Here is a 15,182-nt window from a genome sequence, read left to right as displayed (position 1 = left end):
ATGTTGATCATCCACCCTCAAGTCGTCAAACATGCCAAATTGCAGCCCTCTAGCCTTAGTAGTTATTATTTTATTTGAGGTTAAATTTAGCCATGATTGCGCGTCTGGCACTGCTATAGGTGCTAACAACACAGGCCACCACCTGGCCGTGGCTGAGAGTTTCATGGGCCGCGGCTGAGAGTAATTGGGCCGTGACTGAGAGTTTCATACGCTGTACAGAAAGCTCGATTTACTTTTTTTCATGAATCTGCAATTCTAGATGCTGAATATTAATTGTTGGATCGTCACTACTGTTCAGTAATCACTATTGTCGTGTAAGAGATCAAGCGAAGATAAGATGTTTATTGCCCTACAAAAAATTCTCCCAGTACTTTAACTAATCATTTATTTACATTTTTATCTTTTTATTTATTATTTTGTTAATTTATTTCTTTTTCTTTTCGAGTGGCCGATCTCTTCTCTCGATATTTCCTGTCACCTTCTATTACTTCTTTCAAATGAACACTGTAATATTCTTCGGAAGCTTGAATTTTAAGTCAGTGGCCCCTGTGGGCTTGTTCGATACGAATAGGGATTTAACTTCTGAATAATAATAATAATAATAATAATAATAATAATAATAATAATAATAATAATAATAATAATAATAATAATAGAATTTGTCTATCTAAAGTATATTTTTCCACTCATAAAAGTCTATTTTTGTTTCGTGCTTAGCTCTGCAATTGAATTTTCTTAACCTCTACTAAATTCTCGTATTGTGTTCAAGATCCCAGTTTTATTGTCTGCCCGAATGCCCAAATCTCCTTTACTAACAGTCTTGCATTACTAAGAGTCATATATTTTACTGTGTTTATTACAAGAAGGTTGACATTGTTGATGACGAGTAGATGACATAACGGAAAGGTAAAGAATTATTACAGTAACGATATTATTATTATTATTATTGTTATTATTATTATTATTATTATTATTATTATTATTATTATTATTATTATTATTATTATTATTATTATTATTTAGAAGATGAACCCATATTCATATAGAAAGAAGTTACAGAAAATAATAGGAAATGCACAAAGAGATCTGTTAGAAAGAGTAAAGATATAAATTAATGAATTAATTGAGAAATAGACAAAAGTATAAATTATTTATTAAAATACAAGCACTGAAGGAAATATTTGTTCTCTTAAGCATCTAAAACTCGCAGCAGTCAGTATAGCAGTTCGAAGAAAACTGTAATTCAAAAAAGTAATTAAAATATATCTCTTATCTTGACCCGATTACCATATTTTCAATTTTGGGTGACAAAAGCTGAAAGTGGGACGGTTAATCTGAAAATGTAATTGGTATTTTAACTGCCAATTTACAGCACTATCAAAGTGAGTTCATTGGAAACCCATATATTGCACTGACATAAATTTCGTTTACCCTCTCGGATGGGAATTATCAATGAATCCTTTGCACAGGTGAACCGGAAAGTAAACAATATATTTTTAATAAATCCCTTTTCTTTGATTGTATAAATTTATAGTATTACAAGATGACTGCTCATTTGACTGCTTATATTCTAACATATTTTTGTAAACGACAAGAATTTGCTGCGATTGGAATTATCAGAGAATCTCTTTTATTGATGTGAGCCTAAAAATAAACAAAAAAAAAACAAAAACATTTGTGATGAAACCTTATCTTTGATGGTACTGATTTATAGTATTACAAGTTGATTGCTCATTTGACTATTTATATTCTAAAGTGCTTTTGGAAACTACAAGGACTTGGCACAATCAGTTTTTACTGAAAGATAATTGTAAAGCCCCTAAAGAATAAAACCAAATAAAACTTCCTAGGTGTGACTGAAACCAGTTTAGGTTCGAAGACTGGGACATACTAAGTGAACGTGAAGTGGGAATGTTTATAGTTGCTTTAAAATGTCAATCATGATGCATCCATTTTTCTTTTCAATTATCGCCTTATTGGCAACACGAAGGCTTGTTTTGTCCATAAGATCTCTCTTTGGAGTTCTGTGTGTATTCCATATCCATAAGAATATGTGGTACTGTACCTATTGTGTTTTTGATGGTGTCTGTTAAAGTATTATTAGTATTATTATTAAAATAGTTTTACCAGACCACTGAGCTGATTATCAATTCTCACAAGGCTCGCTCGAAGGATTTGTTTTTATTCATATCTTTTTTATCTTGTCAATTAAATTACAATTTTTCAAAAACACTTCATAACTGGATTTATTTTGAAGTGTTGACGTTTCTGACAAAATTCCACTGATCGAGTTATTTCCAGAACCTGATGTTCGCTGCTGATTGTACTTTGGACACTCACACAACAAATGTTTAATTGTGTTGAGTAAGATTTTCCTTATCTTTTCCCTTTGCTGTGACTGCTATCACAACACCGATTTATCTCCTCCTCTTCCTCCATCCGCTTCAAATTCCAGAACGACCGAAACGCTCGTTTGGAAAAGAAGCTCCAAGTGAGCATTCTGGACGTCAACGACAACGCTCCGCTTCTGCAGCAGTTCGACGGTTCTGTCTTGGAGAACGTTGACAGTATGCTCATCACGACGATCCAGGCTCACGATAAGGACGTCTCTCCTCAGTTTAGACAGGTGAGGATCGGTAGGCTATCATCATTAGACATTAGTATGAATTCTCTCTCTCTCTCTCTCTCTCTCTCTCTCTCTCTCTCTCTCTCTCTCTCTCTCTCTCTCTCAACCCAGTTTAAACAGGTAAGGCGATGTAGGTTATCATCATCAAACATTAGTATGAATTCTTTCAATCTCTCTCACTCTCAACTCAGTTTAGACAGGTGAGGATCGTTAGGCTATCATCATTAGACATTAGTATGAATTCTCTCTCTCTCTCTCTCTCTCTCTCTCTCTCTCTCTCTCTCTCTCTCTCAACCCAGTTTAAACAGGTAAGGCGATGTAGGTTATCATCATCAAACATTAGTATGAATTCTTTCAATCTCTCTCACTCTCAACTCAGTTTAGACAGGTGAGGATCTATAGGTTACCATTCTCTCTCTCTCTCTCTCTCTCTCTCTCTCTCTCTCTCTCTCTCTCTCTCTCTCTCTCTCTCTCTCATCTCAGTTAGACAGTTGAGGATCTATAGGATACCATCTCTCTCATCTCTCTCTCTCTCTCTCTCTCTCTGTCTCTCTCTCTCTCTCTCTCTCTCTCTCAGTTTTACAGGTGATACTCAGTATGTTAACCACCATTAAACATTAATACACTCTCTTCTCTCTCTCTCTCTCTCTCTCTCTCTCTCTCTCTCTCTCTCTCTCTCTCTCTCTCTTCTCAGTTTTACAGGTGATACTCAGTATGTTAGCCACCATTAAACATTAATACGCTCTCTCTCTCTCTCTCTCTCTCTCTCTCTCTCTCTCTCTCTCTCTCTCTCTCTCTCTTCTCAGGTTAGACAGGTGATACTCAGTATGTTAACCACCATTAAACATTAATACGCATTCTCTCTCTCTCTCTCTCTCTCTCTCTCTCTCTCTCTCTCTCTCTCTCTCTCTCTCTCTCTCTCTCTCTCTCAGTTAAATGTCAATTCCCAGGTAGTTTCCAGCTAAAAGACTTTTATCCCTAACACGTGTTCTGTTATGAGGTTGAGATAATTAGTGGGGCAGATAAGAGTAATTTTTTAGAAGAATCGTGCAAATGATGATACAAGCATCAAATTTGGCACAATTGTTCTCCAAGGGATACTAATCAAATCTGCCCGATTGGCCAATTGAAAATCCAAAATGGCGGCCATTTTTCAAGATGGCCGCAAAAATAACCACCCGAAGTTGATGTTTTGCTTAGAAATATTTGTAGTTGTCCGAATTGCATCATCTAAGTGTGGATTCCTATGTTTTTAAGCCTGCTGATGTATATTTTCTAGTTTATAACATGGTTAAGGCACTGTATTAAAGGAGTGATTGTCGGGCACTACCAAGGCACATTGGTGACATCACTGCTGTGAAACTCAGCATGGGGTTCAGTGTCAGCTAAGTAGGGAATTAATATTGGCATCATACTGCAACAACCTACTAGTATCACAAATGCTGCCTAATCAGCCCCAAATCAGTTAGGCAACCGCACCTGAATGGACAGGACGTGCCAGTGCGGGAGAGCCGACCCAAGGATAACAGTTTTAGTTATCTGGATGGTGTACAGATCGCATGGGACTTATGACAGTGAATGAACGATCGGACTAGATGTATGGCACAGTGCAAGAACCTAGTTGTACCCCATACTAGTGATGAGGGCAGTAGAAGTAAGATTCCACGAAAGCTCCAAGAAACTAAAACAAAATAATGCTTCTTCTGCGAAACTGAAGGAGGAGAGCTTAGAGAAGCAATGACAATGCAAGTGAATAGAGAATAAATGAATGTATATAAAACACTCAGTGATACAAAACTTCTCGCCAAACTAAGTGCAGGATATGTCGTAGCCCAAGAAGTGAAATATCACCCTGGCTGTTTGGTGGCATTGTATAACCGAGAACGAGCGTACCTAAAGGTGCGGGAGCAAGAAAAAGTGCAGGAACACTGGAAAGATGCATATCCAATTGCTTTCTCTGAACTAATCACCTACATCTGCAAGATGAAAAATGCCCGTGAGAGGCCACCAATTTTCAAGCTTCCTGATTTGACCAAGCTTTACAAGCAGAGGCTGGAACAGCTTGGTGTTGACTTGCCTGATGTTCATCCTACTCGACTCAAGGATCAGCTGCTGTTGCACATTCCACAGCTGCAAGCTAATCGCCAAGGATGAGAAGTTCTGTTGGCTGTTGAAACTTATGTAGGCTCAATCCTATCAGAAGCATCCCGTTATGGTGAAGCGATCCATCTAGCAAAAGCTGCTGGGATAATAAGACAAGACATACTCCATCAGAAGTCGAATTTCAGCAGCTATTTTCATGACAAAGACTTAAAACAGACTGTGCCACTATCACTGCTTCAGTTTGTATGCATGATCGAACGTGGTGCAGACATCAAGTCCCAACTCCATCATGGAGCGTTGAAATCAGACTTTGCTCTATCACAACTTCTACAGTACAACTGCTTCGCCAAATACAAGGAAGGAACAGATGTCCACAGGCATTCCAAGGACCGGGAGCCACAATTTGCAGTCTACATGGGCCTGTATGTGTTTGCCAAGACGAGGAAGAGGCAAATAATTGAAATGCTCCAGGAGAATGGGCTCAGCATATCATATGACCGAGTCCTAGAAATCTCACCACAGTTAGGAGAAGCAGTTGTTGCACAGGATGTGGAAGATGGAGTAATCTTTCCCCCAGTCTTGAGAAAGAATTTGTTCACAGCTGGAGCAGTTGACAACACAGATCATAATCTGACTGCGACCACAGCTGAAACATCTTTACACGGTACAAGTGTGTCCATTTTCCAGCATCCAAACACAGGAAATCCTGGTGATGAACGTGAGCCGCTCAAACTAGATATAGAGTAAAAAATGAAGGTTAAAAGATGTGTGAAGCAGAAACGGCAAGCACAGCCATTGTCACAAAAGGAGAGGATGCCATTAGCAACACAGTGAAGTCTCTGGATGCTGTGTCCCCATGTTGTCACGAAGAAGCTGACAGTCGAATATTTGTTCACACTAGGGATGCAACGACTGATGGGAGCAAGTCTGTAATCATCAAGGCTAATGACACAGATGCTAGTCATAGCAATATCTGTACAGCCATCTTTCCAGAAACTAGGTCTTCAGGAAATGTGGATTGCCTTTGGCCAAGGAACCCATATGCAATAGATTCCAGTCCATGAGGTAGTTTCTGCAATTGGGCTTGAGATAGCTAGAGGGATCCCCTACTTTCACGCATTCACTGGATGTGACATTGTGTCTGCCTTCCGTGGGAAAGTGAAGAAATCTGCATGGCAGACTTGGAATGTATTTGATGATATTACTGAAACATTCATCAATCTCAGCCAGCATCCAACATTGATTCGTGATCTTGACATGCAGAGGCTGGAAAGATTCGTTGTCCTCATGTACGACAGATCAAGCACAGCCACTGGTGAGGATGAAGCAAGACTAGATCTGTTTCCCCGCAAGCAGAGGCTGTACAACTCAATTCCACCAACACAGGCAGCCCTCAGAAAACATGCAAAGCGTGCTACCTACCAGGCTGGGATCATCTGGGGCCAGGCAACCCACTGTAATCCACAAATGAGCAGTCCAGCTGAGTGGGGGTGGACACAGAAAGGAGAAGCATGACAGATACATTGGACAACACTACCACTGATTGCAGCAAGCTGTCAAGAATTGACAAAGTGCCCCTGTAAGAAGGTTTGCAAAGGAAGGTGCAAGTGCTCTCAGGCAGAGCTTCCCTGCACATCACTCTGCAGCTGCATATGTGAACAGTAGCAGATCGGGAAACAGCAGCATGGTATGCATAACTTTGAAAATGTACTAGCCGGGACAAAACTTATGTAAAGAAAGACAAACATCTTGGTGGTCATCTTGAGAAATATGTCTCAGAGTGTTTTTTAAACAGGAAAATATAGTTCAGCAGGCTTCAAAACATAAGAATCCACTCTTAGATCGTGTAAATCAGACAACTACAAATATTTCTTAGCAAAACATCACTTCGTGTGGTTATTTTGGCGGCCATCTTGAAAATGGCCGCCATCTTGGTTTTTCAACTGCCAATCGGGCAGCTTTGATTAGTATACCTTGGAGGACGTTTGTGCCAAATTTGATGCTTGTATCGTCATTTGCACGATTTTTCTGTTATCTACCCCACTAAATGCGGTCACATACCGGAACTGTGCCTGCCCTTGAATTCTTGATGTTAGACCTAAGTTAGGATGCTTTATATTATTATTATTTTCCATTTGTAACGTGAATATTTCAAGATTACTAACTCCTCTTGGTCTGTGTTTGGGGACAGTCCAAATATCTCCACCAGTCAAAAAGCGAATAAAGTCTAATCGTAGCTGTTATTTTTTAGGTAAATAATGAATGGTACTGGTAACGAATGCCTTTATTCCATATGCATGTGAGTGTGTTATCATAGAACCAGAGTTAAAATGTTAAATATCATTATTTTCCATTTGCAAGATCAATATTTGAAGGTTACTAACTCTTCATGTCCAGTGTTAAGAATTAGCCCAAATGTCTCCATCAGTCAAATAGAGAACAAAGTGTGCTCTCAGCAGTTCCTTAAAAATTGAAAGGTATTTCTGGCAAATGCTTGAATGCAATATGCATGTGCATATCTGCGTGTTTCATAAACCAAAGACAGGATGTTTTATATTATCATTTTGCATTTGCAGTGTGAATATTTCATGATTGCTAACTCTTCAGTTACCTCTAATAATCAGATAGAAAATAAATTCTACTCTTAGCAGTTACCTAAAAAATGAAAAGTATTTATGTTGGAAGCTTCTATTTTCTATGCATGTTGGTGTGTGTGTTTGTGTCACCTGCAAGTCATCTTCCTTGATAGATGGTAGATGTTGCTCAGGAAATTACAGGGACAGATTTAGACGCATAATTATTTGATTAGGTCCCATGTATGTCTTTTGTATTTTACGTTATTATAATTAAATGAGGAGGCTGTCTACATGATTTAGACTTTCTGGGTTACTGAGTCATAGATTTCCTCTCTTATTTTGATTTAGCTGCAGCCACAAAAGGTTTAAGAATTACTAATCAAATGAAGTGAACCTAATTTCACTTGCATCGACAACCGTGACTAGCTTTTATATACTGTATATTCACTATATTCACACACACTCAGACACATATATATATATATATATATATATATATATATATATATTTATATATATATATATATATATATATATATATATATATATATATATATATATATATATATATATATATATATATATATATATATATATCTATATATATGTATATATGATATAATATTATATATATATATATATATATATATATATATATATATATATATATATATATATATATATATGAAATTTTTATCACACCGTGATTTATATACAATCATGAAGCTACAAATGTCGCTTAATATCAAATTCACGCTACCGGTCAGGAATATCTCCGAAGGAGAATTGTCACTTAAAGCAAATGGGGAATTTATATAAGTGATAAATGAATTGGAACCCATCATGGACACGAACCCGATGTGACATGGGCCTATTCAGCAACTCCAGTGGACGTTACCACTGGAAAAACGCCGTTCAATTTCTTTCATTTTTATATATATATATATATATATATATATATATTTGATTTATATACAATTTCATTTTAGGCATATAAGGGAGGGAATACAGAAAACAAGAAAAGTAGTTACCACTACGCCATCAATTTCCTTATATGCCTAAAATGAAAAAATTACATCAAAATGAAAGAAATTAAATATAAATTTGTGTATACCTTTGACAACACCGTAAAAAACAAAGCATGTAAAAATAAATTGGAAGGTGAAGATAGTAATGCAGATGATGTAGGGGGAGTATACATAATAATTGCAACAATTGTGGAGACAAATATGTGGGTGAAACAGGTATGGGAATAAGGACTAGAATCCAAGAACACAGGAGGGCAGTATACAACTCAACTCACAGGGGAGTGCTATAGCTAGGCATTGTTGGGAAAAGGACCATAGGATGGATTTTAAAAACAGTAGGCTTATATACAAAAGCAATAACATCAGTCATAGGAGGGTAGTGGAAGGGGGACTCATCAGACAGATTAAAGTGATAGAAGGAAACAAAGGATTTATCTCAGAAGATCCCATAAGCCGATCTTTAATATTAAAAGAAGCTAAGATCGACCCTTCTGACCTGGAGGTTAGGTCTCCTGCCCAACAGACCGATGGTGACCGCTCACATACCACAAGGATTAATACCACTGACCATCAGATCAGGATATCAGACCGACAGGAGGAGTTTAACAACTCTCAAGAGAATGGAAACCAGGACAGCCATCATATAAATGACAGCACAGGGAGAAGAAGTTCCAGAAGATTGCTGGGCCTTGAACCAGCCTGACTACCTCATCTCTTGAAAAAGGGTCACAGTTAGGACCTGAAAATACTCGAGATCAAAGTAATATGTAAATATTTACCAGTAAACAAGTTATACACAAGAATATTGTGGGTTTCTCTTTCCATTATTATTATTATTATTATTATTATTATTATTATTATTATTATTATTATTATTATTATTATTATTATTATTATTATTTTTAGAAGACCCTATTTCAAGCATGTAATATTGATTTTGAAGAGAGCCAACTCCGCAGATGAGGTAATACCTTCCTTCTCCGTAGATAACCAACTAACCCCCTCGAGCGTCTAAGTAGTAGTTCACCCAGTGAGTTACTCCGATTATTATTATTATTGTTATTATTATTATTATTATATTTATTTTTATTATTATTATTATTGAAAATAATGGCTGTTTCTGCGGCATTCAGTTTGTACAAAGTCCTCACATTGCTGTTTCTGCGGCATTCAGTTTGTACAAAGTCCTCTCTATTCGTCTTATAATCTTACTTTCGTCAGCGTGTAGCTGGTGTATCAAGTTTCCTGAGGATATAAAGGAAGAGATTTGCCCTCCGAAAACTTGATACACCAGCTACGCGCTGACGAAAGTAAGATTGTAAGACGAATAGGGAAGGCTATACAAATATTATTATTATTATTATTATTATTATTATTATTATTATTATTATTATTATTATTATTATTATTATTATTATTATTATGATTATTATTATTATTATTATTATTATTATTATTATTATTATTATTATTATTTTAATATTGGTCTTGGAGCTGTCGGTGTTTTTAGTTTCATTATTATATATTATTTAATATTACAATCTATATTTATATATATATATATATATATATATATATATGTATATAGTGTGTGTATATATTATGTATATATATATATATATATATATATATATATATATATATATATATATATATATATATATATATATATGCACGCTAATATATTCCCCTTCAACTAATATATTCCATTGCACGCCCACACGCGAGTGTATAAGTTCATCATTCCTTATTCACAAATCTCCATCTCTGTGAAGTCATTCCACGCCATTTATTTAAGAAAAAGCTGAATGAATAAACGTGTGTTTGTATATATGTATATATATATATATATATATATATATATATATATATATATATATATATATATATATATATATATATATATATATATATATATATTCATAACATTAATATACTAATTGGTTTGGATTTATCTTGCTAGTTCTAAGGCTAATTTTCTCTGTACCATTTCAGAAAGGAGATAAAGGAATGTATGTCTATGTATCTATAACAGTGAGATGCTGGTTATATTTGTCTGGAGAGTTCTATGGCTAATTTTTTGTATGCGTCGTCTCTCGCAGCTTCGCTACTCCTTCGACCCAATGGCTTCGGGAGACGTCAGACAGAAATTCGCTCTCAAGTCCAACGGGGAATTGTGGACGACTGAACCCCTGGACAGAGGAATTCAAGCAGTACAAGATCCCCATCAGGGTGACAGATGGCGTCCCAGGTGAGAGGAGAAGTTGAATTATGAATTTTTGTAATTTCTGAACGCGAGACCTTTTTTAAATTAACAAATGTTAACCCCCAAATATCGTTTAATATTCAGGTCACAATACCTCAGGAATAATTGTTTTCTGTGTTACAGTACTACGAAGTTGTCTTAAGGGAAGAACGATTTGATGTTGTCACAGCCCTTTAAACCAAAACATTTTCATAAGAAACCAGTTTCATAAGTAAAATCCTCGCTAACCGCATATAACGTTAAATTACACTATACAGGTACTACAAATCCCGAATATGGTGCTACATTTCCGTTACTGAATAAGCACTTCATATTCGCCTATCTTCATTCAACAAATATATTGAGATCTGCTTATTTATTCTTATCCTTCCAGTGGTAAATAAATATTATTATTATTATTATTATTATTATTATTATTATTATTATTATTATTATTATTATTATTATTATTATTCAGAAGATGAACACTATTTATATGGAACAAGCCCATGAAGGCCACTGACTTGAAATTCGAGCTTCCAAAGAAAATGGTGTCCATATACTCAAAAACATTAACCCCATAAATAGTTTAATATGCAGTTCACTCTACCCCGGGAATTACTTGCCCCCAGGGAAATTGTCACTGATAAGTGCTTCTTCACCGGCCAGAATTAGCCGAGTGTTCAAAGTCACTGTCTGTCATTGTTTCCAAAGCAGACCAGGTTCGAATCCTGGCCTGCACATAAAGAACTTATGAATTACTATTCCCCTTGGGTGTACGTTATGACCAAGGTATAGTGAAATAGTTATTAAACGACATTTTGAGGGTTAATATTTGTGAGGATATGATCTATTTGTTTATGAATGGTAACATGAAAACATAATAAGCTTGTTAATATATATATATATATATATATATATATATATATATATATATATATATATATATATATATATATGTGTGTGTGTGTGTGTGTGTGTGTAAAATTAAGGAGAGCAGATATGGTATAGTTATTCAATAATGGAAAGGCAGCATTATAATCTGGCTTTGTAAATAACTGTATGGTGTAATTAACGTTATATGGGATTAGTGAAGATCTTATTTACGGAAAAAGATTCTTATGAAAGTGATTTTGTTGACAGTGCTGTCACAAGATTAAATCATCACTCTGCCTCAAGATATCGACATAGAACAGTAACATAGAGAATAAATGTATGCATTAGTGAGTTAAGGAAACACACACAGAGCGAGAGAGAGAGAGAGAGAAAAAAGAGACAGGGAGAGAGAGGAGGAGATCATTTGAATTTCTCGTTTTCGAGTAATGGCCCACTTACGTTACTATAATTGCAGGTCCCACGCTCATTGCGCGCTCACATACGATTGCATATCTATTATTATTATTATTATTATTATTATTATTATTATTATTATTATTATTATTATTATTATTTATATATTATTATTATTATTATATATTATTATATGTATGTATATATATATATATATATATATATATATATATATATATATATATATATATATATATATATATATATATATATATATATATATATATATATATATATATATATATATATATATATATATATATATATATATATATATATATATATATATATATATATATTATATATATATATATATATATATATATATATATATATATATATATATATATATATATATATATATATATATATATATATATATATATATATATATATATATATATATATATATATATATATATATATATATATATATATACTGCGATCAGTTAGACTCTATGTTGAAATTCGCTGACCGCTGAGAACGATGAACTAAAAATACTGCAGTTAGAAGTTATTCGTCTTTTCCTTTTCTATTACAGAATAAAATTTCCGAAATTCAGCAGGAAATTAAATTATAAATGCACGGATACTGGGACACTTCAGTTCTATATCTGTTTGTAAACTGAAATGTAAAAACTATTATTGTTCTTTTATTTGTATCTGTTTTTAATTGATCGATCTGGTTTGGCTTTATGAAAGTACAAAATTACACAATACCATTGTAAGGTAGTTTCGTGTGTTTCAATTGATAAGTAAAATATTCAAGCAACTGATGATAAATTTTCACTTATTTTATGCAAAAACTCTTATTCTCATCAATACAAGGGACCTATTTTAGAAAAATCTCTCAACTACAGCTGACCATGTCTGTACTGTCTAAACCACGTTCCAGACAGTCCATCAAACAGATTTCTCTTTACTCTTGCCGCCATAAAAGCCTTTCTGTTTCAGGCACATTGCAAATTAGGTTAGCACACAGATAATTTTTCCTATGTTTCGCAGATTAAAATGCCTTTTCATCTCTTTCATAGAGTAAACCTCTATTTTCTCCTCCATGAATAAGGTCTCTATTGGAAAAACAGCTCCACTGCTATGTATGGGTACAAATGTATTTAAAAATAAATCTCCACAGAGAGCTTTCCCGAAAGCTGTCTGTAGAGATTTATTTTTAAATATGTGTACCCATTCATAACTGCGGATTTTTTCTCCATTTCAAGACTCATGCTACTCTGGGTATGTTTCAAAGACTTTATTTTTGTTAAAATGTTGCAGGTATCCCGGAATTCTCTCTCATTCCACAAAACCGTTTGTTAACATGCCCGAGGTACTTTGTATTCAGCCCATACAAACCTACAAGTAGCTTATAATTTCCACCATTACCCAACACCGTTTTGTTAAGCTCAAAGTCCAAGGAGAATGGTGACCAAATGACCTTTCCTAGCCCAGTCCTGGATAAAACAAATAAGAAAAGGAAAGAAGACGAGCGTCTGAATCTCAAGGAAGCGAATGCTGTTGATTAAATTTCATGTATGAAATTCAGGCTGCCAAACCAAGAACTGGGGCACTTTCGGGCATTCACAACGTAAGAGGAGTTGGAGTGATTAGACAGCAAGATGAAGAGATACAGAAAATAAGAGAAATGAATTCAAAGATCTAAAAATGGAACTGGAAGAAAATCCCTTCCGTTGCACTTAGAAGTAACAGTTAGAAGTGTTGGGCAGTAATATTGAAGAAAGTAAGCAGAATGGAGATAAAGTAAAAGGCTAAAATCTGGGTACAGCTAGGGGCCAAAGGATCGCAGCAAACACCCTTTAGTAGTACCTACGGCTTCCGTAGTTGGGAAGTGCGATCAGTGTACCTCGCGCGGTGCACGGTAGGCATTACTCAAGGTTCTTTGCAGCGTTCCTGCGGCCCCCAGCTGCGACCCCTTTCATCCCTTTCACTAAACCTCTGTTCATATTCTCTTTCTTCCATCTTGCTTTCCACCTTCTCCTAACAATTGTTTCGACATTATTTTCAGCTCTGAATGACCTCATGGGTCCCAGCGCTTGGCTTGTGACCTAATCTTATATTTGAATTCCAGTACCTATAGCACAACACCTGAGGTGCACTGAACTCATCACACCCTCGCACGGGAACCATGATGATAACCTCTCTTCTTGCCAAAGCAATTCATGCAGCCATCGCCTGATCTTCCGTATTTTTTTAAGGTCATGATTGAATTGATTTTTTTTTTTTTTTTTGCAGGTCATGAGCGAACTTTTTTTTGCAGGTCACGAACAAATTTTTTTTGCAGGTCATGAGCAAATTCTTTTTGAGGGTCATGAATGAATTGTGTTTTTTTGCAGGTCACGAGCGAGTTGGCTTTTTTTTTTTGCAGGTCACGAGAGATTGTTTTTGTAGGTCACAAGTAATTTTTTCTTTTGCAGGTCATGAGCAATTAATTTTTTTGGCAGGTCATGAACAATTTTTTTTGCAGGTCACGAGTGAATTTTTTTCCTTGCAGGCCACGAGCGATTTTTTTTTTGCAAGTCACGAGCAAATATTTTTTGCAGGTCATGAGTGATTTTTTTTTTTTGCAGGTCGTGAGCGAATTGGTTTTTCTTACAGGTTATGAGCGAATTTTTGTTCACAGATTTATTTTCCAGGTCACGAGCGGATTATTATTTTTGCAGGTCATGAGGGAATTTTTTTTTTTTTTTTCGGGTCACGAGCGAATTGGGTTTTTTGCAGGTCATGAGCAAATTGGTTTTTTTGCAGGTCATAAGTGATTTTTTGATGGACATGAGCAAATTCTTTTTGCAGGTCACAGGTGATTTTTTTTGCAGGTCACAAGTGAATTTGTTTTCTTTAGCAGGTCACGAACGAATTTGTTTTTTTATTGCAGGTAATGAGCAAAGTGTTTTTTTTAGGTCATGAGTAAATTGTTTTTTTTTTTTGCAGGTCATGAGCTTTTTTTTTTTGCAGGTGACAAGCTAACTTTTTTTTTTGCATATCACAAGCTATTTTTATTTAGGTCATGAGCAAATTGTTTTTTATTTGCAGGGTCATGAGCAAATTTTTTTTGCAGGTCAAAGGCGAATTTTCAGGTCACAAGCGAGATGGGGTTTTGTGCAAGGTACAAGCAAATTTTTGTTGCAGGTCACAAGATTAATTTTTTTTGCAGGTCACGAGCGAGAATTTTATTTGCAGATTATGAGCATTTTTTTTTTTTTGCAGGTCACAAGAGAATTTTGTTTTACGGTCACGAG

General features: G+C 35.2%; 1 protein-coding gene across 1 annotated transcript in view; it reads left to right on the top strand.

Moving 5' to 3' along the window:
- Positions 1-15,182, top strand: part of LOC136837895 (DE-cadherin-like) — a 385,893-nt gene that overhangs the window by 323,917 nt on the left and 46,794 nt on the right. Inside the window, 3 exon segments of the mRNA XM_067102776.1 lie at positions 2,456-2,626; positions 10,436-10,530; positions 10,532-10,584. Of these exon segments, the coding sequence (XP_066958877.1) occupies positions 2,456-2,626; positions 10,436-10,530; positions 10,532-10,584 (319 nt within the window).

The sequence above is a fragment of the Macrobrachium rosenbergii genome, unplaced genomic scaffold (genome assembly GCF_040412425.1).
Source record: "Macrobrachium rosenbergii isolate ZJJX-2024 unplaced genomic scaffold, ASM4041242v1 13875, whole genome shotgun sequence".
Classification (NCBI taxonomy): Eukaryota; Metazoa; Arthropoda; class Malacostraca; order Decapoda; family Palaemonidae; genus Macrobrachium; species Macrobrachium rosenbergii.
Note: the sequence above shows the minus strand (reverse complement) of the source record. Positions and strands in the feature narration are given on the sequence as shown.